Source organism: Panthera onca, chromosome C2 (assembly GCF_046562875.1).
Source record: "Panthera onca isolate mPanOnc1 chromosome C2, mPanOnc1 haplotype 2, whole genome shotgun sequence".
Classification (NCBI taxonomy): domain Eukaryota; kingdom Metazoa; phylum Chordata; class Mammalia; order Carnivora; family Felidae; genus Panthera; species Panthera onca.
In genome coordinates, this window is record NC_138347.1 from 91022548 (window position 1) to 91045545 (window position 22998).

A 22998-nucleotide genomic window follows, 5' to 3' on the forward strand; every position below is an offset into this window, starting at 1 on the left:
AGGCTAAAGTTCCGGCACCCTATTCTGAGGTGCAGGGTAAAGCTAATATGCCATTACCCTTTGATTTTACCAGAGTCTGATTTGATGTCTTGTGATACAAAAACACATTTGCATGCTTTGCAATTTTTCAAAGTGCTTTTGACATGTTAAATTAGTTAAATAAAAGCCCATTAGACAGAGATGGTTTTAATGCCTTCGTACTACAGAGCAATCTAAAACCTAAGCCTGTAATGCCTCAAGGTTAAGAAATCAAAATGTAAAGACAACTAATCATGAGCAGCCAACTAGCTTTCTCAAAGGAGGCAACCACTTAAGCCACAGCCAATCAAATAATTTCCCTGCTTTGCTTCCACTTCTCTGTAAAAGTCTTGCCCCTAGCTCCACTGATGGAACTTTTTCACTATTTTTCTTACTTTCCAATTTTTATTTAAATTTAGTGCAATATTGGTTTTAGGAGTAGAATTCAGGAATTCATCACTTACATATAATACCTAGTGCTTATACCATACCCATGGTGTGGGCATTTTTTTCTACTTCAGTTTGGTGCTGCCCAATTCAAATCAACTTTTTGCTCAAATAAACTCTGAAAGTTTTTACCGTGTCTCAGTTTACCTTTTAACAAACACAATCTCTCTTTATTACCACGATAACTTGTTTGATGTAGGCTGACAGTTTTATTCTTAACCCTGTTTCACATAATAAACCGTACTGAGGCTGGAAGACATTAAGCAACTGACCAGATATCACCAATAAACTGTCAAGCTGGAATAATTCTTTCTACACATATATTAGACATCAAAATTATGATTTCTACATTGCTTCTGTCTCTCCATTCTTAGCTAAGACAGAAAGCCAGGAATCATTAAGGCGATGGGTAGTTGTATTTCAACTTAGAACTAGTCTACATAGGCAAAGAGCATCACTGATAAGAGTAACAGTCAGAAGCTGTTATCTAAAAAGAGTCACACAACCAACCTTTCTACCTCCTCTCTCCACAGGACAAAAAAGCAAAGAAAAAATTATTTATGCTGCTGGTTAAGGCTAGCAATTTAAACAATGTAATTTGCTTTTCACAATTCAGTTGTTAACTGTAGTTCTTATCAATCCTTGGCCTCATTAATTTTGTTTCTAACCAACACCAAACACACACACACACACACACACACACACACACACACACAGCCTGTGAAAATCATCTATGTCACTGTATATTTTTGTGTTTATTGGATGTGTTATAACCTATATCAGTATTATAATATCTTAAGAATAACTTTGACATTCTCAAAACATAATTTACTTTCTTTACTAAAAGAAGTGAATTGACTTATGTTCTTATTTTTCTTAGAATAAATAGCAACAGTAATTGAGAATATAGGATCCTTAAATTAGAGTACAAAATAGCAGTACAGTGGCATTTCACTGTGATGGCAGCAGTTATATAAGATGATTAAAATATACCTTGTAAACATGATTTATGCTACTTGTATGGTTTTGCAAATAATTATGTCTTTTAAGAGACATTTTTGTGATTTGAAAGTATTGACTATTATAATGCTATTCAAATAAACTGAACTGTTTTCATAAATATGTATATTTTATGAAACCAATGATTAATTTGTTTTCTAACTGGGTTTTCTTGACAGATAAACTTTTAAAATAATAGGAAACATTTTACTCTTTGTGCACTTGTATGCACTATTTACAGTTAAAGGACATTTTTCTGTATTGTATTTTCCTTTTAATTTCACCCTTGCCAAATAAAGCACTTGGCTGGGAAATAGTCCTTCTGCTAAACTATCTTGCTCCTCAATACATCTGTTTGACTAAAGGACCCCGTTGGCCATAGTTTTGCTCTCTTTCCAGGACTAGCTGCTCTAAAGTGTGAAAGAAGCCGGGCTGTAATTTACATGTCTGCCAGTCTAATTTCATTACCAGCAATTCTTTGCTGCAAAACTAAATAAATTGTACCTCCTCTAACTGAAATTTCAAGCTTGTAGAATTATTTAGAGGACACAATGAAATAATTAATACTATATAAGCATGTACTCAGTACAGGACCTGACACATCCATGATACTAATTTTCCTTTCTATTCTTCTCAGCAAAAGAAGTCTGCACTGCTTTCAGTAGTCAATGCTGTGACTTCCAAACACCCAAATGCACACTCCCAAGACTGGTAGCCCATTGATCTTAATATAGGACCCTTATGTTTGAAGTGAGGATCATCAGCGACTTAGTCTAGAAAGAACAAATGCATTCCTTTGAGGTGATTTTAAAAAGAAGAGAGGACTGAATTGAGGTCAAACGCAGTCATAAAATAAGAAATAAAAGTGAGGAAAAAATTTAAATGATAGGTTAGGGGACACATTAGGCCCTTCATCGTTAAACTTCCTTGAAAGGAAGATAAAGAAATAGAAGGATGAGAAAAGGATTAATAAAGAAGCCTAGAAAGATGAGGTTTATAGGGACTAGAGGAAAATAAGAGGACAGTGAAAGAAAAAGGCCAAAAAGTCAAATGTAAACTTCAATAAAATTTGATTCATGCCTGGCACATGAGTTGCTATGTGAATGCTATCTGAAGAATGACTATCTTTTTTCAGCATTTCTCCAAATATTTTCCGTACATATCTTCAATAGGATAAGAAGCAATTATTAGGATATAGTGTGGTTAAGAATACATACATACTGCAACAACTTGATCCATATGTATTTTGCTCAGCTAGCACCATTTCTTTGCAAAGCTTATTTCCCAAGTACTTATTTTGTGTGTTTATAAAATTCTTATTTCTTGTGCAGGTATGTTTATTTTAAGGAACAATGCCTGAATGCAGTAGACTCAAACAAATTGTGTGTCCATGTTCAAAAGTTGTTATTGGAATGAGCAGAGAAGAAGCTTACATATAATTCAATTCCCTTCACCTAATAAAATGCTTAAGGAAATTAGAAAAAGCTGGAAGATTTTCTAGTAGTAAATTACCAAGTAGTAAATTACCAAGTGGCAATCTCAAACGTTATATTAAATCTCTTCTTATGTTTACCTCATAAAATTCCTTAAGACAAACCTCAGAATCTCATCCGTAAATGATGAGTCAGTAATAAAAAATAAAAAATAATATTAATAATAATAATAATAATATAATAAAAATAAATAAAAATAAGTCAATAATTTCTTCTTTTTTAAGTTTATTTATTTATTTTGAGAGAGAGAATGAACAGGGGAGGGGCAGAAAGAGAGGGAGGGAAAGAATCCCAAGCAGGCTTTGCTCTGTCAGTTGCAGAGCTGACACGGGCCTTGAACTCACCAACCGTGAGATCATGACCTGAGCCAAAATCAAGAGTCAAATACAACTGACTGAGCCACCCAGGTGCCCCAGAAATCAGTAATTTCAAATAAAACTAATAGGTTAGTGAACATGTTGACACAAATAAACTACTTTTAATGAAGCAGTATGTCCATAAGAATCTTTTTCAACATGATGAAAAGATCTTTTGAGAAATTTCTAAACATGTCACATGACAGTTGATACAGCACTCTGAAAGATTATCTCAAAGGGAGCTGAAAGATGTATTTCTATACTGAATGCTCCTCGAGATACTGAGAGATTAAAAGACGATACTGTAGGCCATGGCCTTCTTTGCCAACTGCACAGATTTTCTGAGTTACTTAAAAAGCTTTTGGCTAAATAAACTGTGTCTTCAGTCTATGGATACATATTTGAAGCTAACAATTTTCATGATTTTATCTTCTGAGATACATTTGATGATTGGAAATTTAATACTGAACAGCAGCCTCTTGAAAACTTCAGATTTAAGGAGCCTCCTGTGCAAACTAAAGAATTCACTGAATATAAAATTACTGTAATTTTAACAGACTTAGAATCTAATGATTATTTTAACATTCATGCTGAGATTTTCTAGATGTTGGCTAATACGTATCTCTTAGATAAGTATATTTTAGTTTCCCTAATTGTTTCTTACTAAGAAGTGGGTAACCTTTTCTTTTCCAACAGTATTTTATGCTTAGCCTCAGCAGTATTAGAAATTTCACGTCACTAAGCAAGAGGTGGGACCTTTTGTGGATGATTTTTTTTAGGATTTACCCTGAATACATACATATTAAAGTTTATGTACAATGACACTCAGATCTTCAAGGTAAATACTATTCTGATTTTGTTCACCATAGATTGGTTCTAGGACTTTGAGTGAATGGAAACATACAATATGTACTCTTGTGTCTGGTTTCTATGGCAAATCATAACTTTTCATGTTACGTGTGTCAACAAATTGCTCCTTTTTATTTCTAGGTACATTCCATTGTGTGAGTAAACTACAATTTGTTTACCTGTTCTTCTACTGATAGACATTTAGATTGTTTCCAGTTTGGACTATTATGTATACAGCTCTCACAAACATTCTTGTGCACATCTTTGTATAGTCGCATTTGTACCCCTCTTGGATAAATACTTGGACTTGCGATTACTGGGTAATATGGTTGATATATGTTTATCTCTGTAAGAAATTGCCAAATCATTATTTCAAGTGGTGGTACCATTTTACATTATCACCGATGAAGTATGAGAATTCAAGTTACTCAAAAAATTTGTCACTATATGGTGTTGACAGTCTTTTTAACTTTAGCCATTCTAGTAGATATATCTAAAGAGTTAAAAAAAATATATGTTACATTTTCCCATGAAATACTGATTATATTTACCTTTTGGGTGCTCAATTTCTCCCTGCAAATTATTTCCTTTCACTATGAAGAATCATTTTAACATTTCTGTGTAGGATGGAGTTAAGGGTTAACTTAGCAGGCCTGGATTGCTCAAACCCAGAACATTTCACTCCTGAGAGATGAGCTCTGAGCCCTTGGAATATTCTGCCTGAGTCTTTTGTATGCTTGAGGTCCTAGGTCATAAACTATCCAGTAGTTTATGCTAACAGTGTGATTTATTGTGAACTCCATGCTGAGGTCTGATTCCTGATGTGACTCCAGTGATATCTTTATGTTCAGATGCCAGTGGTCCAAACCATGAGTGATATCTCTCTGTTTTACAGCCTAAATGCCAGTTTTCTGTTGTTTTGTTTTGTTTTGCCTGCTTGGAATAATCTTCACTCCCAGTCCTATGACTGGTTTTCAAAGCTTCTGAGATTTCTTTTTGCCTGACTGCCCTGGTCTAAACTTCAACAGCTACTGCCTTTCACATGTTGATGTTTGGAGTACCTGGGATGGATTTCTCTCAGTTTACCTATCTTGCCTCCTCACCTCCAACAATCTGTTTTGTACTCAGTAAAATTCTGAGTGCCTCAGAGTAATTTTTCTCATATATCCTTCCTTGCCTCCAGCCACTGGCAGCTTCTTCTTTGTACTCAGTGAAGATCTGGAACACCTCAGAGGGATTTCTCTCAGCAAACCTAACCCAGGTTTCAGCAGCTCGTCTTGACTGGCAAATATCTGGTATGTTCTGAAGGTATTTCTCACAGCTGTTCTTCCCTGCCTCCAGCCTTTGGTTCCTACCTTATGTGCTCAGTGCAGGTCTAAGGGAGACAGTGGAGGCTACCAGAATTCTAAATCATCATGTCATCTCACAGGGGTTGTCAAAAGTTTACTGGTTCTGCTGACTTTTCCTCACCCATGTCTTTCCTAGATCCCTTCTCATTTGTCATTCTGCCATGGCTGAAGCAGCCCTTTTCTCCTACAAAGGACCTGCCAGTTTCTGGATTTCAGTTTATTGGGTTTATTTCCAGCCTCAGATCTCTAAAAGAGTTTTATCTAAGATTTGTAAAAACTGTGATTTTTGTAATCTTTCTCACTTGTTCTCATTGTTAGGGTAGAATCAACAGTCCCCTGCAACTTTTTATATCCCAATTGGAAGCAGAAATCCCATATGCAAGCTTTATTTAATAAAAATAGAATGTGTAAGAAAACAAATATCCACTTATTTACTTATTCATGAAATATTATTGGTCTTTATGTACCAGGTACTACAGAAATATAGCAATGACCAAAACCATCCAAGTTCTCTCCTCTCAAGGAGTTTATAGTCTACTGGGAAAAGTGATAATAAACAAAATTAAGATATATATAAAGTGTTCATGATAAGTGCTGAAGAGAAAAAAAGTAAAGCTCTAAGGGAGATATAAAATGTCAGGATGGTGTTTCATATTTCAAATATTGGAGCCAGGAATTTCTCACTCAGGTGATTTTGAGTAAAGATCTGAAGAAAGGATAATGCATCAAATCTACGACCCCATTCAATCAGAAAATGGGACATTGGATAGTTACATCTGTCACTGTCCTAGGAATTGCTCTATGATGTGCACTATTGTTCTCCCAATCTTCCAACAACACAGTCCTCTCCCCATACAACCAATCATAAACAAATATAAATTAAATAGCAACATATATACTATTATGCTTGAATATTTGCAAATAATAAGAAAAACAAAGTTAAAACAACGTTGTGAAAAAGTGCACATAAGAAGAGGCACTCCAGAGCACCTGGGTGGCTCATTCCATTAAGCATTGGACTTCAACTCAGGTCATGATCTCATTATTAGTGAGTTCGAGCCCTGTGTCAGGCTCTGTGCTGACAGCTCAGAGCCTGGAGCCTGCTTCAGATTCTGTGTCCCCCTCTCTCTCTCTACCCCACCCCTGTTTGTGCTCTGTCTCTCTGTCTTTCAAAAATGAATAAACATAAAAAAATATTTTAAAAACAAACAAACAAACAAACACCTTTGCCCAGTATATAAATGTTCTTAAAAAAGGAGTTGGTTAACAAATGGTAATATAGCTATGAAATAAAATACATTCATTAATTGAATTTATTATTTTGAAAAAAATTCCAAACCTACGGAAAAGTTATATGACAATAAATCCCCCTATACTTGCTTTCACTTGATTCACTTATGTACCAAAGATATTATAATATATATATATTTTAAAATATAAACTATTTATAATACATTGAGTGGAAAAATTGCAGATACAGTTTTCTTTTGGTAACGATGTATCTACACGCATTACACAAAGGAAAATATTCTCTGTGGTTTTCTCTGAGCAAAATTATAGATTATTGTTTTTATTTTTGCTCATGTAATGTTAATAATTTTTCTACAAAGAGCACAATAAACTAATAAAAGGAGATAGCTTAGTTTTCAGGAAATCCTTTGTAATGTATGTAGTTCTTTATCAAGTTCCTATTTCTAGGATAAAGTGAAAATGCCAATCACCTTTGTTGATCTTCACCAAAGATCTTGAGCCTGTCACCTCATTTTGAGATCTTGCAATATCTTATTATATTCTTAACTTATAATTACCTACTGAATATTAGTGAAACTTGCTTAACATTTTGGATGATGCGCCATATACAGCTAGAAATTATGTCATTTTATTTCAAAGATGACTAAGTTTCATGTAACACATAATTTATAAATTAGTATCCTTTATTCAATTTCTGAAATTTTCAACCTAAACAATTCTGAATTACCTTACCTGGAAAAGTGTACTGTAGAAAAGGGTACTAGTTTTGATGCTGTGATTCTAAACTAGCTTTTCTTTATAATCTTCTCTAGGTTCATGTCTATTTCAGTTTTCCATCTGGGCTACTGCCACCTTTAACTCTTTCTGTATCAGCAACTGACTGTCACACATAAATGATTTGGGGCTACTCAGGGTGAAATGGTTATCACAGATGAATGTGTCTACTTTCCATGTTTATGCAGTTACAGTGATTTAAAAAAGAGTTGTAAATATCAAAACTGGACTTAAAATTGTCATGGTCTCTTATATTCATCAACTATTAATATATATAGTTTATAGATTTAGAGCCAGAATTTGTAAAGGCTCAATATGGATAAATAAGCAATAAACATGAAAGTTAACAACCCAGAAACTAAGTGCAGGCTGTCACATACATTATGAGACTAAACAAATAAACACAAATAAAGGATGAATTCACAAGTGAATTCTTACATAAATAAAGACTGGCTGGAGCAACCACCCATAAAAATGTTCAAGCCCTCTTCATGACACCTGTACAATGTTTGAGCACCTTTAGATAATTCATCCTTTTTGAGAATTCTTCCGTAGGCTGAATTGAAATTATTTCTCTACTCCTTGGAGACATACAGAAAATTGTTATCATGGCCCTCAGGACTATTGTCATATCAGGGTTAAAATAGCTTAATTTCTTCTGCTGTTCAATTTATTTTATCACCCTGGTCTTAAAATTATAATTTTCCTACTAGAAAATATAGTTAACAGTAGTAACTGTGGAGAGATTAGTGTCAAATTATAAGATGCTTAAGGCTATAAATTTGCAGGTGAAATTCCAGATCAAAGGGAAGGAATAATCAGTGCCTTCAAGTCTTATCAGCATTGTATATTGAGGTGTGTTTCTGAAAAAGTATATGTGAATTGTAGATCTTGCCCTGTGAACAAATCCATTTTCAAAGTAAAGGGAGTGAATACTTATTTAAGTTTCTGTAAAAAATTCAATTTTTAGGTGCCTATGGGGTTTGTTTAAAGCAACATTTCCCTGACCATTTTCACATGATGCCTGTAGGAAAAAGGTTCTAGAGCAAAACAAGTCTGGGTAAGACTGCATGTTCTATTTACCTCTGGATCACTGTCACGCATAAGATACGTACTGAAGGTTCTACTTAGTATACCTTTCACAGCACACATTGGGCAGTATGAGTTTAAAGAAAGATTCATTATCACGTTTATTTGTTCAAGCATTCAGTTATTATTACTATATCAATTCCCTTCTGTTTCAGGTAACTCTTTTTTTTTAGCCAAAGCATTTATTTCCTTTGCTATTTTTACCAAAAGCCTATTTAGATTTTTCAGTTTAGATTTTTTTCTTTGAAATCATTTAAGTTGTATATATTTAAAATGTACAAAATGATTTCATATACATATATGTTGTAAAATTATTATCCAGGTCAAGATAATTAACATATCCATCACCTCACAGAGTGAACATAGGTAATTGTATGTGTGTGCGTGTTTAGAACACTTAAGATCTACTCTAAAAAATTTTTTAAGTATATAATGTTGTATTATTCACTATAGTCGCCATGCCACACATTAGTCCAGTTTCATTATTTTGCATTTGGGTATCCAATTTTCCCAACAGCATTTATTAAAGAGAATGTCCTTTCCCCATTGTATGTTCCTTGTACTCTGTCAAAAATTAGTTGACCATATATGCGTGGGTTTATGTGTATACTCTATTCTGTTCCATTGGCCTTTGTGCTTGTTTTTATGCCAGTACCATTCTATTTTGATTAGTATAGCTTTGTAATACAGCTTTGAAATCAGGTAGTGCGATACTTCCAGACTTGTTCTTCTTTCTCAGGATGACTTTGGCTCTTTGAGGTCTTTTGAGGATCCACACAAATTTTAGGATAACTTTTTTCTATTTCTATGAAAAATGCCATCAGAATTTTTGTTAATGTTTATTTATTTATTTGAGAGAGAGAGTGATAGAGGCAGAGAGAGAGAGGAGTAGAAAGAGAGGAAGAGAGAATCCCAAGCAGGCTCTGAGCTGTTAGCACAGAGCCTGACGTGGAGCTTGATCCCACCACCCATGAGATTATGACCTGAGCTGAAATCATGAGTCAGACATTTAACTTACTGAGCCACCCAGGTGTGCCATCATTGGAATTTTGATCTAGACTGCATTGAACCTGTAGACCACTTTGTTAGCATGGCCATTTTAATAATAGCAATCCTTCTAACTTAAGAACATGAACTTTTTTCCATTTATTTGTGTCTTCTTCTTTTTCATCAATTTCTTACAGTTTTCAGTGTACATGTTTTTCACTCCTTTGATTAAATTTATCCCTAAGTATTTTATTGTGTTCATTGCTATTGTAAATGGCATTGCATTTTAAATTTCTCCATCAGGTAATTCATTGTTGGTATATAGGAAAAAATTATTTTGTTTAAAAAACAAGTGGGCCATTCAAATACAAAATATCAACACAAATACAAAATTGCTTGGTTAACATGCCCCTTTAAAATAGAAATAACAGAGGTGGCTGTGTGGCTCAGTCAGTTAAGCATCCAATTCTTAATTTTCGCTTAGGCCATGATCTCATGGTTCCTGAGTTCAAGGCCAGCATCAGGCTCCATGCTAAACAGTGAAGAGCTTGCTTCGGATTCTCTCTCTCTGTCCCTCCCCTGCTTACATGCTCTCTTTCAAAATAAATAAATAAACTTAAAAAAAAAAAACAGAAATAACAAACAAAAGCAAAGGAATCATAATTTATACAACTTACTTTTGGTAAGCATATGCCAATAGAAACTAAAATCATCCCAGTAGATATATTTGAAAAAAAATTTTTAAGCATGAAACTATTTCTGTTTAATTTAATTACTCATAAAAATTTTAAATAAAATGTCATATATCATAAGGGCAAAACATTACTATTGTAACGGCTATATAGATACTTAATCGATGACATCAGTTAAGTTAGGTTTCTAACCAAAAGAGATTAAAGATCAAGTGGAGATAAAGGACAACTAGTTCACCAGAATAAGTTTCATTTTTTAAAATGGTAAAGTGTAGTATACTTCATTAATGATGCTGTATAGGTGATGCTGTATGTTCCTGGTACATACATATAGGTGAAACAGTTTTATCTAACCTGCCAAAAGTGGTGATTCACTAATACTTCTCCTGAGTAAATGGTTATTCTTTTGAGTCCTATAGAGGTCTGGTGTCTAATATACTAATCAAAACGTCAGACTGGGGTGCCTGGGCAACTCTGTCAGTTAAGCATCCAACTCTTGATTTCAGCTCAGGTCAAGATCCCAGGGTTTGTGAGTTCGAGTCCTGCATCAGGCTCTGCACTGACAGCAAAGAGCCTGGGATTCTCTCTCTCTCTCTCGCTCCCTCTCTGTCCCTTGTGGGAATACAGAGGACAGAAGAGATAAAGTAAGACAAGAGCAGTGCATGCTGAAGGCAGCACATTCTGAACCCAGTAGCTGCTCAGCCAAGGGAAAAACAAGACATGCTGGAAACAACATATGCTAAAAATAGCTGAAGTTTTTTCCTTCCAAGATGATGTATATGCATAGGCAGTCATGTAGTTAGGGTCATGGTATGTCTCACATGATATTATCTTATTTTTCTGTTTTCATTTTCACATACTACTGTTCACTCCCCAATAAATATAAGAGAACTACCCAAGTCAGGGCTTCACTCAGTCTTCTCCTGCTTAAAAGTTTTTCTTGGTGCAGTCCCTTTGGGGCTCTCATTGTTCCAAGCCATTTGGACTCAGTAACCCTTTCCTCTTGCATCACACTGAGTTGCACGACAGCCCCTTCCCTCCTCATGCTCTCTCTCTTTCTCTCCCTCAAAAATAAATAAATAAACATTAAAAAAAATCACACATTAGGGATGCCTATGTGGCTCAGTCATGTAAGCATATGGCTCTTGATTTACTCCCAGGTCATGAGCTTAAGGTTTGTGGGTTTGAGCCTCATCTGCTTGAGGTTTTCTCTCTTTCTCTTTTTGTCCCTCCCTGGCTTGCATTCTCTCTCTTAGTCAAAATAAATAAATAAATATTTTTAAAAAGTCACAGACTAAAACTAACTCAGCTAAAGCCATTTTAAGAATGTGACATTCATTTTGATTATATGGATGAGTTCACACTCAATTTATTAATATGTTAATATCTCTAATTGTTTGCCCTGTTCTTTGGCTATGTCATCCAAATATTTAAATCAGTTGCCTTCTGAAATTCAAGGTTTTAGCCAGTATCTGACTAAGACTTCCCTTGGTGTCTAGATTTAAATAAAAAGGGATTTACAAATTGCTAGCATATACTGAACAGAAAACCTTGTAAAACAGTAATAAACTGGAGGGATTGCTTGGTTTTAACACAAAGAAAAGTATTGTAAAACTAGGAGATAGATTAACCTGCCAATAGAATCACAATTTTAAATGTGAGACTTTATTGAAGTGGTAAATTAGTGTAAGATAGGATTTTAAATCAGTTTATTAGTCTTTATGGTCACTTCAGTTGGCTACTGGTAGTAGAAGCAGCAAAAAGGAGGATAAATTAAGTAGAATTAAGTAGAATCCACTGAAAAGAGTTGTAATTTATAGTGAGCAAGAAATCACAGAGAATTTCTCTCCTTAAAGACTAAACAAAAGATAAAAACTAACAAAGATAAAAACAAATAGACAAATAAAAACTATGTCATGTATCATGAAAGACAAGCCAGTAGAGAACGTTTCACAGTCAGTTTTACTTTTATATTTTATGGGCAAGTAGAATAGAAATTAAGCTTTGTTTCAGTACTCTGTATTAAAATGATCAACAAGACAGAAAGGGAAAAAGAAAAGACAGCTATTTTAACTCGACCACTATACCTTCTGTACTCTACCACTTTGCATTTTGGTCAGTATTATGGACTCAATTGTCTCTTCCCAAAATTCAGGGGTTGAAAGCTAGCCAACAATGTGACCATACTTGGAGGTAGGGCCTTCAAGGTCATTAAAGTTAAATGAGAGCATAAGGAGGGAGCCCTAATCCAGTAGGACTGGTGTCCTTATAAGAAGTTGAAGAGACCCCAGGGATGAACATACACAGGGAAGAACATGTGAAGACACAGTGAGAAGCCGGTTTTTGCAAGACAAGGAGAGAGGCCTCAGGAGAAATTTGCCCTGCCTGAATCTTACCTGGACTTCTAGCCTGCGGACTCTAAGAAAACACATTTCTGTTCTTTCAGGAACCCACACTGTGGTATTCTGTTAGGGCAGCCATAGCATACTAGGACTAGTTATTTTAACTCCACAGTGTGTAAAAATAAAATCAAGAGAACAAAATTTAAGTTTTTTTTTAAATTTATTTTGAGAGAGAGAGATAGACTGCAAGTGGGAAGGCTCAGAGAGAGAGAGAAACAATCCCAAGTAGGCTCTGTGCTGTCAACGCAGAGCCCAATGGGGGGCTCAAATTCACAAACCATAGAGATTGTGACCTAAGCTGAAATCAAGAGGCAGACGCCTAACAGACTGAGCCACCCAGGTGCTCCCGAGAGAAAAAAAAATTAATTTAATAACTGTTTTTTTGAAAATCAGACTTCTGGAAACTCAAGCATTTTACCATCTAGGACTAAAATATCTCCTAGGTCTTGCTTCGACCCCTTAGAGAACAGTGACATGATCAGGCAGAATGGAAACCAGCCCTGTGGCACTTAGTAGCAACTGTACAAGTACCACAGCAGACACAGCTGTAGCAGTCCAGTACCCCTCCACACGAGAAAAAAATCAGAAGCATAACAAAGTTACACTTGATTTGAGCAAGGAAATGGAAATGGACATCAGTTGTGTGATTTGAAAAGAAGCATTGGGTGGTTCAGTAAAAGAGCAGTTCGTTTACATGATCAAAATATTGGGCCTTGACAAGACAGACCGCTAAATTTCCTCAAGATTCTGAGTATATTCAATCTTTTTGCCACTGTTATATGATGCATGATTCTGAATTAAACTGATTTCATTTGCGTCTTTCCTGTGAATTCCAGTATAGTCCTATCACACTCACCCCTATATTTTAGCTACTTATGCATGTCTTAGGTTTGTGGTAAAGTCATAAGCTCCAGAGTAACAGGGACATTTCATCTGCAATTTTGTTCCCTACAATACCTACAACAACGTCATATACAGTTGGGTTCTTTATAAAAATATTTATCATATTTTAGAGCTCTGAAACAGACTGTGCTATTCATAATGAAGTAATAGTGTAGTCTGGTTCTGGGCTCAATGCTCTAATGTATGCAGTTGAATTGAGATATATGTACTATATTTTCTAGTGGGCAGTTCTTGGTATTAAAAAATAAAACATGAAAATTAAAAAAAAAACACTATAAAACTGAAAAACAGCTTTGCTACTTTTTTCATGGCCTAAAAACATAACAACAACATTGTGCATCATGTGGACAGTTTTACAACATTGATGCAATAGTTTAGTGTTGATCAGGTTTACCAGTGTCTCACAGGTGTTTCAAAAGTGACATTTAAGAAGAATATAGCGAGATTGACTACTTTCATATGTACAAATGCTTGAGGATTCCCCAAAATAACCTCTTAGAAAGTTCTTCACTATTTACTTGAGATTTATAGAGCACTGACTAATATATGGATGATCAAATTCTATTTTTCTAAAGGCAAAATCAATACCTTCTGTGAACTATGAAAAATTATTTCAAAAAATAAAGGTGAAACAGCAATATATATATAGAGAGAGAGACAGAGAGAGATAGAGAGAGAGACAGAGAGAGAGACAGAGAGAGAGACAGAGAGAGACAGAGAGACAGAGGAACAGAGAGAGATATATGTTAGTATCATATCCTAATATTTAAAATTTTTATTTGGGGAGTAATCTTATTTTATCTTTAATTTCACAACTAAATTTGCATGAAGACAGTTGTGTTTCATTAACTAAGAGGACATTGACCTATATATCCTTTATTGAACATTTAAGGAGTCAATGGAAATTATTTTCAAAGAAGATTTTTCTTAAAAAATGGATCTTAAAAGATCTTTTATTCCCTTTTTATTCCCTACTCATTTAGGAGGCATCGGGACTCTATTCATCTCTATAGAATATTATATAATCCACAGTAGAATGAAAAGTATCTCTATCTACTATCTATTTATCTATCTATCTATCTATCTATCTGTCTATCATCTATCTCACTCAAATGCTTGTGAATGAGAGAGTAGATAATAAAGGTTTATAATGCTCTTTAAACATCAATGCCAAATTAAGTTCGCCATGCTTTATATCAGATTCTGGAAAAACAAATGCTGTTTAGAAGATTTGTATAAGATTAATAATTAAGGTATGTTGCTACAGGAAGAGAGTGAAATGTCAAGCCACAGACTGGAAGAAGAATTCACAACAAAAGACTTAGTTCATTTAAAATGTTTTACTGGAGGGGTGCCTGCATGGCTCAGTTGGTTAAGTGCCTGACTTTGAAATCTCTGTCCCCCTCTCTCTCTGGCCCTCCCCAGCTTTCTCTCTCTCTCTCTCTCTCTCTCTCTCTCTCTCTCTCTCTCTCAAATAAACATTAAAAAATAAATAAAATGTTTTAATGGATTTTGTCAAAAATTTGTTGTTTTATGTAATTAACTTACTTTTTTGATATGATGTGTCTATAATGTGTCTATAATGCACAGTACCACTATAAGTTTAAAAAAAGTTTCATAGCAGCACTTTTAACAATAGCCAAATTATGGAAAAAGACTAAATGTCCATCAACTGATGAATGGATAAAGAAATTGTGGTTTATATACACAATGGAATACTACGTGGCAATGAGAAAGAATGAAATATGGCCTTTTGTAGCAATGTGGATGGAACTGGAATGTTATGCTATGTAAAATAAGTCATACAGAGAAAGACAAATGCCATATGTTTTCACTCTTATGTGGATCCTGAGAAACTTAACAGAAGACCATGGGGGAGGGGAAGGAAAAAAAAAAGTTAGAGAGGGAGGGACCCAAACCAGAAGAGACTCTTAAAAACTGAGAACAAACTGAGGGTTGATGGGGGGATGGGAGGGAGTGGAGGGTGTGTGATGGGTATTGAGGAGGGCACCTGTTGGGATGAGCACTGGGTGTTGTATGGAAACCAATTCAACAATAAATTTCATATTAAAAAAAGTTATTTCCCTGTATTTTTGTATACTAAAATGTAAATAAGTAAAATATTACTATGAAGTTAATATTTTTGCAAAGGATACAGCGAGGTAATTATAATTTGAAAATATATAGCCACTTCTGAAATAGGGATTTAAAAATATTTATATTTAATTTTTAGTTTTTCAAATGGAGATTTTTTAATTTCAAAAGTTACAAGCTGCTTTAAGTGAACTAATTATTATTTTTTGGGAAAATATTGGTAGCACAAAGAAAGCAGAAATGCTGGTTCAAAATGGTAACAAAAGTAACAGGAAAAAACCAACCACATAAAGCCTTAGTTTTTGCCTCTTACTTACTGTTCAGTGGGTAGCTCACTGGTAGATTATTACTCCTTTCAGAAGACAAACTAATTTATTAGTTATCAGTGTTACAATTTAGAAAAACTGTTTTTTTTGAGTTTTTTTTCAAGTGATCATGAAAATTTCCAAATAAATACAAAAGAAGAGAGGGCAGTACAATGAAATCTCATGTTCCTATTATTTAGCTTTGGTAACCATCAGCTTTTCATTATTCTTTAGGTAATTTTTTTTAACGTCAACCTTTCATGAGTTCTAAGAAAAAGCTGTAGTCACTGGTAGTAGATTCAGATTCACCAAACCTACCTGAATCCTCAAAAAATTGCATCCTCTCCACTCAGTATGATTTAGTTCAAATTTAGTAGACTAACTTCAGAGAAATGGCTTCTTTTCTTAACGTCAGTCCTCAAAATCAGAGCTAGAATACCAAAGTGGAGGAAGAGCTACAAATATACGTTGCGTTCATCCCAGACATGATTGACTTGTTTTCCTTGTCAGAGATGTTGTAAAAGTACTGACTCATGTAACAACATGGGCATACTTTAACATGATCTCACAGTTCATGGGTTCAAGCCCCACATGGGGCTTTGCACTGACAGGAGCCTGCTTTGGATTCTCTGTCTCTGTCTCTGTCTCTGTCTCTGTCTCTCTCTCTGTGCCTCTCCACTGCTCATGCTCTTTCTCTTTCTCAAAATTAAACATTAAAAAAAATAAAAAATCATTATGCCAAGTAAAAGAAGTCACACAGAAAGGACTATATACTGAAAGATTCCATTATTTATGCTATTCTGAAAGAAAAAAAAAAACATTTGGGCAAAAATCAGATCAGTCTTTGCCAGGAACTAGGGAAGAAGAGAGGAGACTGAATACAAAGGGCTACGATGGGAAATTTTTGAGATGGAAATACTGTGTATCTTGATTGTCATGGTGTTTACCTGCTTGTACACACTTGTCAAAATTCATCAACCTGATACTTAAGAAGGGAGAACATTAGTTACTATATGTAAATTATTATTTCGATTCATCCAGTAAATCTAACTTAAACAAAAATAATAGCATATCAATATCTAATGGGCCAAGGACAATGAAACTGTCATCTTCCTTGATCGGGATAACACATTATTTGTGAAATTTGAACAGCTATTTGATTTAGGGTAACTACTTCACTTTTATTTTTTCTTACCAAGCTGATAGTCCATTAAAATATCCTATAATATACGGGCACCTGGGTGGTTCAGCTCGTTGAGCATCCGACTTTGGCTCAGGTCATGATCTCATGGTTTGTGAGTTCGAGCCCAGCATCAGGTTCTGTGCTGACAACTCAGGGCCTGGAGCCTGCTTTGGATTCTCTCTCTCTCTCTCTCTCTCTCTCTGCCCCTCCCCCACTAGTGCTGTCTTTCAAAAATAAATAAATGTAAAAAAAAACTATCCTATAATTGTAGAGTCTTTAAAATAAATGTAGTACTGTATATTAAACTTTAAAGACTACATCTGATATACTTATTTCTGTCACATGGACTTAGAAAGTTTTGTTTTTTTGATTCTGCACATTGCTATACAAGAGTACCTACAATTCTGTATAATCTTATGTCATTCACAATTTAGTCAGCATGCTTTATAAAAAAAAATATTGTTCTTTGTAGAAAAATCATTTTTAATTTGTTTCTGCTTGGTTGTTTGGTCTATACTACCTTATATGAAACATGTGTTTGCATATGGTAACAGAATCTAAGTAAAATGATGAAATACAGAGGTCCTGAAGATTAATAAAATATCTTTGTCTTTGTATGTAAAGTTACTTATGTTCTGATGTTATAATCGGTTAATCAGTTCCTTTCTTTTGAAAGAAATGTTTTAAATCTTTCTTTTTAAAATGCCACTGGTGTTACGTTATTTTAAATTATACAAATTACTGTGAGGTTTTGTTTCCTTCAGTTCTCTTCCCCTTTATATTTTTAAGTGTGTTGACACATTTTAATGAAAAATACTGGCATTGAATTATTGTATGTAAAATATATCTTAAATTACCCTGTATATTTGCTTTGTGTTAATAAAACTCAATATAGATAGTTAGGTAATTCCCATTTTTTAAAATTGCATATGCTTTTGTTTTTTTGAATCTCTGATAATCCTACCTTTCTAAATTGTCCTATAGAACATACATATACTCTCTTTCAACTGAAAGGAATTTTTCTTTGAATAAATTAGAATTTATATACTAATTCTTGGATTAGTATAGAAATATTTTAAACTATAGAACAAAAACTGTCTTCCCCAAAACAGATAAAAAGGTACATCTTCCATGTCACTATTCATTACTGTACTTTTAGATAATTGGGTTTAAATGCTAATATTTTACAGTTCTCTGTTATAAGATGGTGCAAAAACATTTTAAATAGCATTTTATTCTCAGAAATTTCTATAGATAAATATTTCTCTAGATTTTATAGCACTTAACAGTTTTTAATTTATATTTGCTTATGAATTTCAATGATTACATATCTTCCAAGGTTCTCAAAATATAAATATTGTAACACATGAGAAGGAAAAGACAAATTTTAAACTAACCTGCCCCAGTTGCGAGATACTTGAGCTAATGCTATCCTCCTTGATATCTCACTTGTACAGAAATATCTTAACTTTCCAAGAGAGACATCTGCTGATTTTCTTTTGAGTTTTTTCAGGCAGGTAGGAGAGTCAGAATGCAAAGCAGTACAAAGTGCATGAGGAATTCACTTACAGAACTGGATATAATTTAGGGCATGCACACTGAGGTTTGGCTGATCTCAAATGTACAGATTTATCCATTTCATCTTTCATAATGTCCTCTTTATTATACTACATATGGAAATGTCAATGAAAACTATTAAACTAGAAAATACTTTATGAAAGTCATAAAATGTTAGTTTGCATTACATTTCAATCAGGCATTATGGCTAATCTAAAGCACTGTTCATTATCTCTCTTTTTTTCTAGTTCAGTTTCTATGACACTCACTGGAAACCGCGGGCATTGAAAAGGTCATTTCGAATACACACCAATAACCTTTTGGGGTGGGAGGAAACCACCCTCCAGTGGTGGCATGATTACTTTCATTCTGAAGAATAACATGTATCATTTTATCTGTAGTATAAGTCATAAAAAGATTGAAAAATAAAAGCATGAACTCAACTAACAAACAGGAAAGATGTTCTGGAAAATTATTTGAAACAGACCAGAAGTAACAAAATTTAAAATAAATAAATAAATATCTCTAGTGAGACATTATCACAAACTACATGATTATTTTTCAAGTTACATTTTAGGAAAATGAATGCTGTCCTTTCCCATAGTATTTTTCAAATAATATTTTCTAAATATCTTTAATTAGTTATCACTATATTCTAGGAACTAGACATAGATCCTGCTTTTAGGCAGAGTACAATATTGTTGAAAACATAGGGCAGGTCCCAAATTTGCTCAAAACATGAATGAGGGGGGAGAAATCTAAAAGTAACCAAATTTACCACAAAATGTCAAGATCAATAGAATTGGGAACTTGAAATCTGAATTTCAATTTTTAAGAAATAAATTTATATTTTTATATATGTTCTCTATAACTATAAAATGTTATCTACAACTATCACCATAGCAAATGCAGGATGCAGAATTGCAGAACATAAGAAATTGGTTAAAGGAATATTGATAAAAAATTAGTAATAGATAGTTCCTTAAAATAGATGGTTTGGCGGCTCCTGGATGGCTCAGTTGGTTAAGTGTCCGACTCCCGATTTCAGCTCAGGTCATGATCTCACGGGTCATGAGATCAAGCCCAATGTAGGGCTTGGTGCTGACTATGTGGAGCCTGCTTAGTATTCTCTCTCTCTCTCTCTCTCGCTCTCTCTCTCTCTGTCTGTCTCTCACGCGCTCAAAATAAATAAATAAGTAAATAAGTAAATGAATAAATAAATAATAAAAACATAGATGGTTTTATGCATATTAAAAAAGTGAAAACATCAAGATATGCCAAATTATGGAGAATAGGCAATTTTGTATGATCGTTTTATTAAAAACTAGTTCATCTTACCTCTACCACCAGTTGCTGAAGAGATGGTGAAGCTACAGAATATAGACTTGAGTTACCCCTTATGGGACTATGGAGACTAATGTAAGCCACAACATTTCTCTGCAGAACCTTCCTGAAATCCTGAAACAAACAAAAAAATATTTATCATGATAAAAGTAACAGATTCTAATTTATCATTTATATGTTGAATAAGAAATACTTTCTACTAAAAATCACCATAGTATACAACTGTTTTTAAAAAATCTATTCTATTAGAGTGTACAAAGGTCATAAAAGGATTTTAAATAAAGAGGGTAAGGAGTTACATATCATATGTGACAAAATATTTTTTTAATGTTTATTTATTTTTGAGAGAGACAGAGACAGAATGTGAGTGGGTTGGGGCAGAGAGAGAGGGAGACACAGAATCCGAAGCAGGCTCCAGGCTCTGAGCTGTCAGCAAAGAGCCCGACGCAGGGCTCGAACTCACAAGCTGTGAGATCATGACCTGAGTCAAGGTCAGACGCTCAACTGACTGAGCCACCCAGGCTCCCCATGACAAAATAATTTTAAGCACGTTCCTGAAAAAAGTCAAATTTTAAAAGAAAATGCTCTTAAATGGTTAACATCGTATGTGATTCAACTTTAGAATACAGAATGGAAAGTTTGTTCTAGACACAGAACTTGATTTTATAGTTATTGAATTAGAGAATAATTCATGGGTAAACTATTTCAGTGATTAATCAAACTAGGCCTTTCCTTTGAGACAATGAGCTAATTTTTACATAAGTGGCTCTTTATTCTGAGCAAAATGGGGCATAATACACCTTTGTCCCTGCACATATTACCTGAAATAAAACCTGATACATTTTATGCACATGAGTAGCATAAAATGATTTCAGCAGAATGGTTTCTCTACTTCTCTGCTGAACTATTCCCCAAACTGAATACCACTAAGCCTATTAATAAGGTGCACTAAGAAGGTCTTCTATTATTTTCCTCCTTTCTTGCACACATATTTAATGACTAATTATCATGGTGACAATTCTATGGAAATGACTTAAAAACTGAACAACTTCATGTCTTAGGAACTTACTTTTCTTTCTCCAACACTATGAGATGGAAGACTATAAGGGCATGTGCACCTAACAAATCAATAATATTATCCCTATTTCAAGTTGAACATTCAGCTATACCTCTGCAAGAGAGCTGAAAAGACATTTCATTTAAAATAAATATTTTTTATGAGACAGAGAGAAAGAGGAGAGAGGGAGAGAGAGAGAGAATGAGGAGGAGGGGCAGAAGGAGAGGGAGAGAGAGAGAGAGAGAGAGAGAGAGAGAGAGAGAGAGTCCTAAGCAGGCTCCACACTGTCAGTGCAGAGCCCAACACAGGGCTCAAATTCATAAACAGTGAGATCATGTACGACCTGAGCCAAAAGCAAGAGTTGGACACTTAACTAACTGAACTACTCAGGCACACCTAAAATTAGTAAATATTTTAAATGAATAGGAATGATGACCTTAAGCTTAAATACTCTGCTTTACACATAATACTGTTTAAAAAAAGATGTCCCTTAAAAAATTGTTCAACAAGTGCTGTGGAAAAACAGCACTTTTTTTTTACATATTTACATACTACCACATAGACACTATATGTATATTGTATATATATAGTATGCATATATATAGTATATATATATAGTATATAGTATATATAGTATATATATATATAGTATATACATATATATACACACACACATACATATATATGTATATGTATATATATATATGTTAGTCCATTTAACACTCATGAGAACCTCATGCTAGTATATTCATTGGAGGATCAAGTCTTGGAGAAATTAATTTTGCCTAAGACCATCCATGTTATGTCAGAAAGAATTTGAAGTCTGACTTTTGACTGTAACATCCACAGTAGCCTGTGAAAAATGAAGCATCTTGAATAGAAGAAATGGTACTTTTCTTTAGTAAATGGTACTATTTTATTTAACAATGGTACTATTTATTTAGTAAAAAGTATGATAATATTCCTCAAGGATCAAGATTATTATTGATTCAATTAAAAAAATAAAAATAACTCTATCACTATAAATTACAGTTTTAAGTCTATTGACCAATATCACCTAACCTTTTTAATTACAACTATGGGTTCCAAGGTGTTCCTGTGCAAGCAAAATTAAATAGGGCAATACGACATGTCAACAGGTGCTTTCCTTACTCAGCTTCACTAGGAAATCAATTTAGAGCTTACATTGACTTTAGTCTAAAAGAAAAGGTTTCATTCTCAGGGGTAGTTTGGTAAAAGTAGACAGAATGGAAAAGCTAATAGTTTCCTAAATTCCTTCTCAGCCAGATAGTTACAAAATGGCTTTATGAACAGTATTGTAATAATCTTCTGAGATAGAGTAATTTTATATAGTATACTCTATGAGCCAATAATCAAATCTATATGTTATTCACCATGTTCTTACTCACCATTTTCTTTACTCATATATCTTTGCCTACCTAGTCATGGAAAAAGTAAGAAAATGACTGAATGAATAGTTAGTTGCCAAACATGCATACACACATAAATATGTTAGAACAGAGGTCCCTACTCTGTTCTACTGAATGTAGAACTGAATGTAAGTTCTACTCTAACTGAATGTAAGAGATTTTTTTTTGACACACTTTTTCCTATGAACTCCTACATTATAGATTTTTTAGTTGTATCTACTGATAGAGAAAATACAAAATTATTAAAAGATAAAATGAATTCAGTAAAGCTTACAAATAAATTTATATTTTATTAACCACAAAAAATCTACTTAATTTGAAAATATAATTGCTTACATACATGTAAGGCCATAATATTGATTCAACTTACAAACTATGATGCTTGATGCTCAAATAAATGCAAAGACTTTTTGCAATAA

The 22998-nt window shown here is 33.9% G+C and overlaps 1 protein-coding gene across 10 annotated transcripts in view; it reads right to left on the reverse strand.

Moving 5' to 3' along the window:
- The window catches only part of NAALADL2 (N-acetylated alpha-linked acidic dipeptidase like 2), a 1341335-nt gene that overhangs the window by 297829 nt on the left and 1020508 nt on the right, over positions 1-22998 (reverse strand). For all 10 annotated transcript variants that reach the window (XM_078432146.1, XM_078432147.1, XM_078432148.1 and 7 more), the window contains one exon: positions 20087-20206. In XM_078432146.1, coding sequence (XP_078288272.1) covers positions 20087-20206 — 120 coding nt within the window. The remainder of the gene's footprint in view (positions 1-20086; positions 20207-22998) is intronic.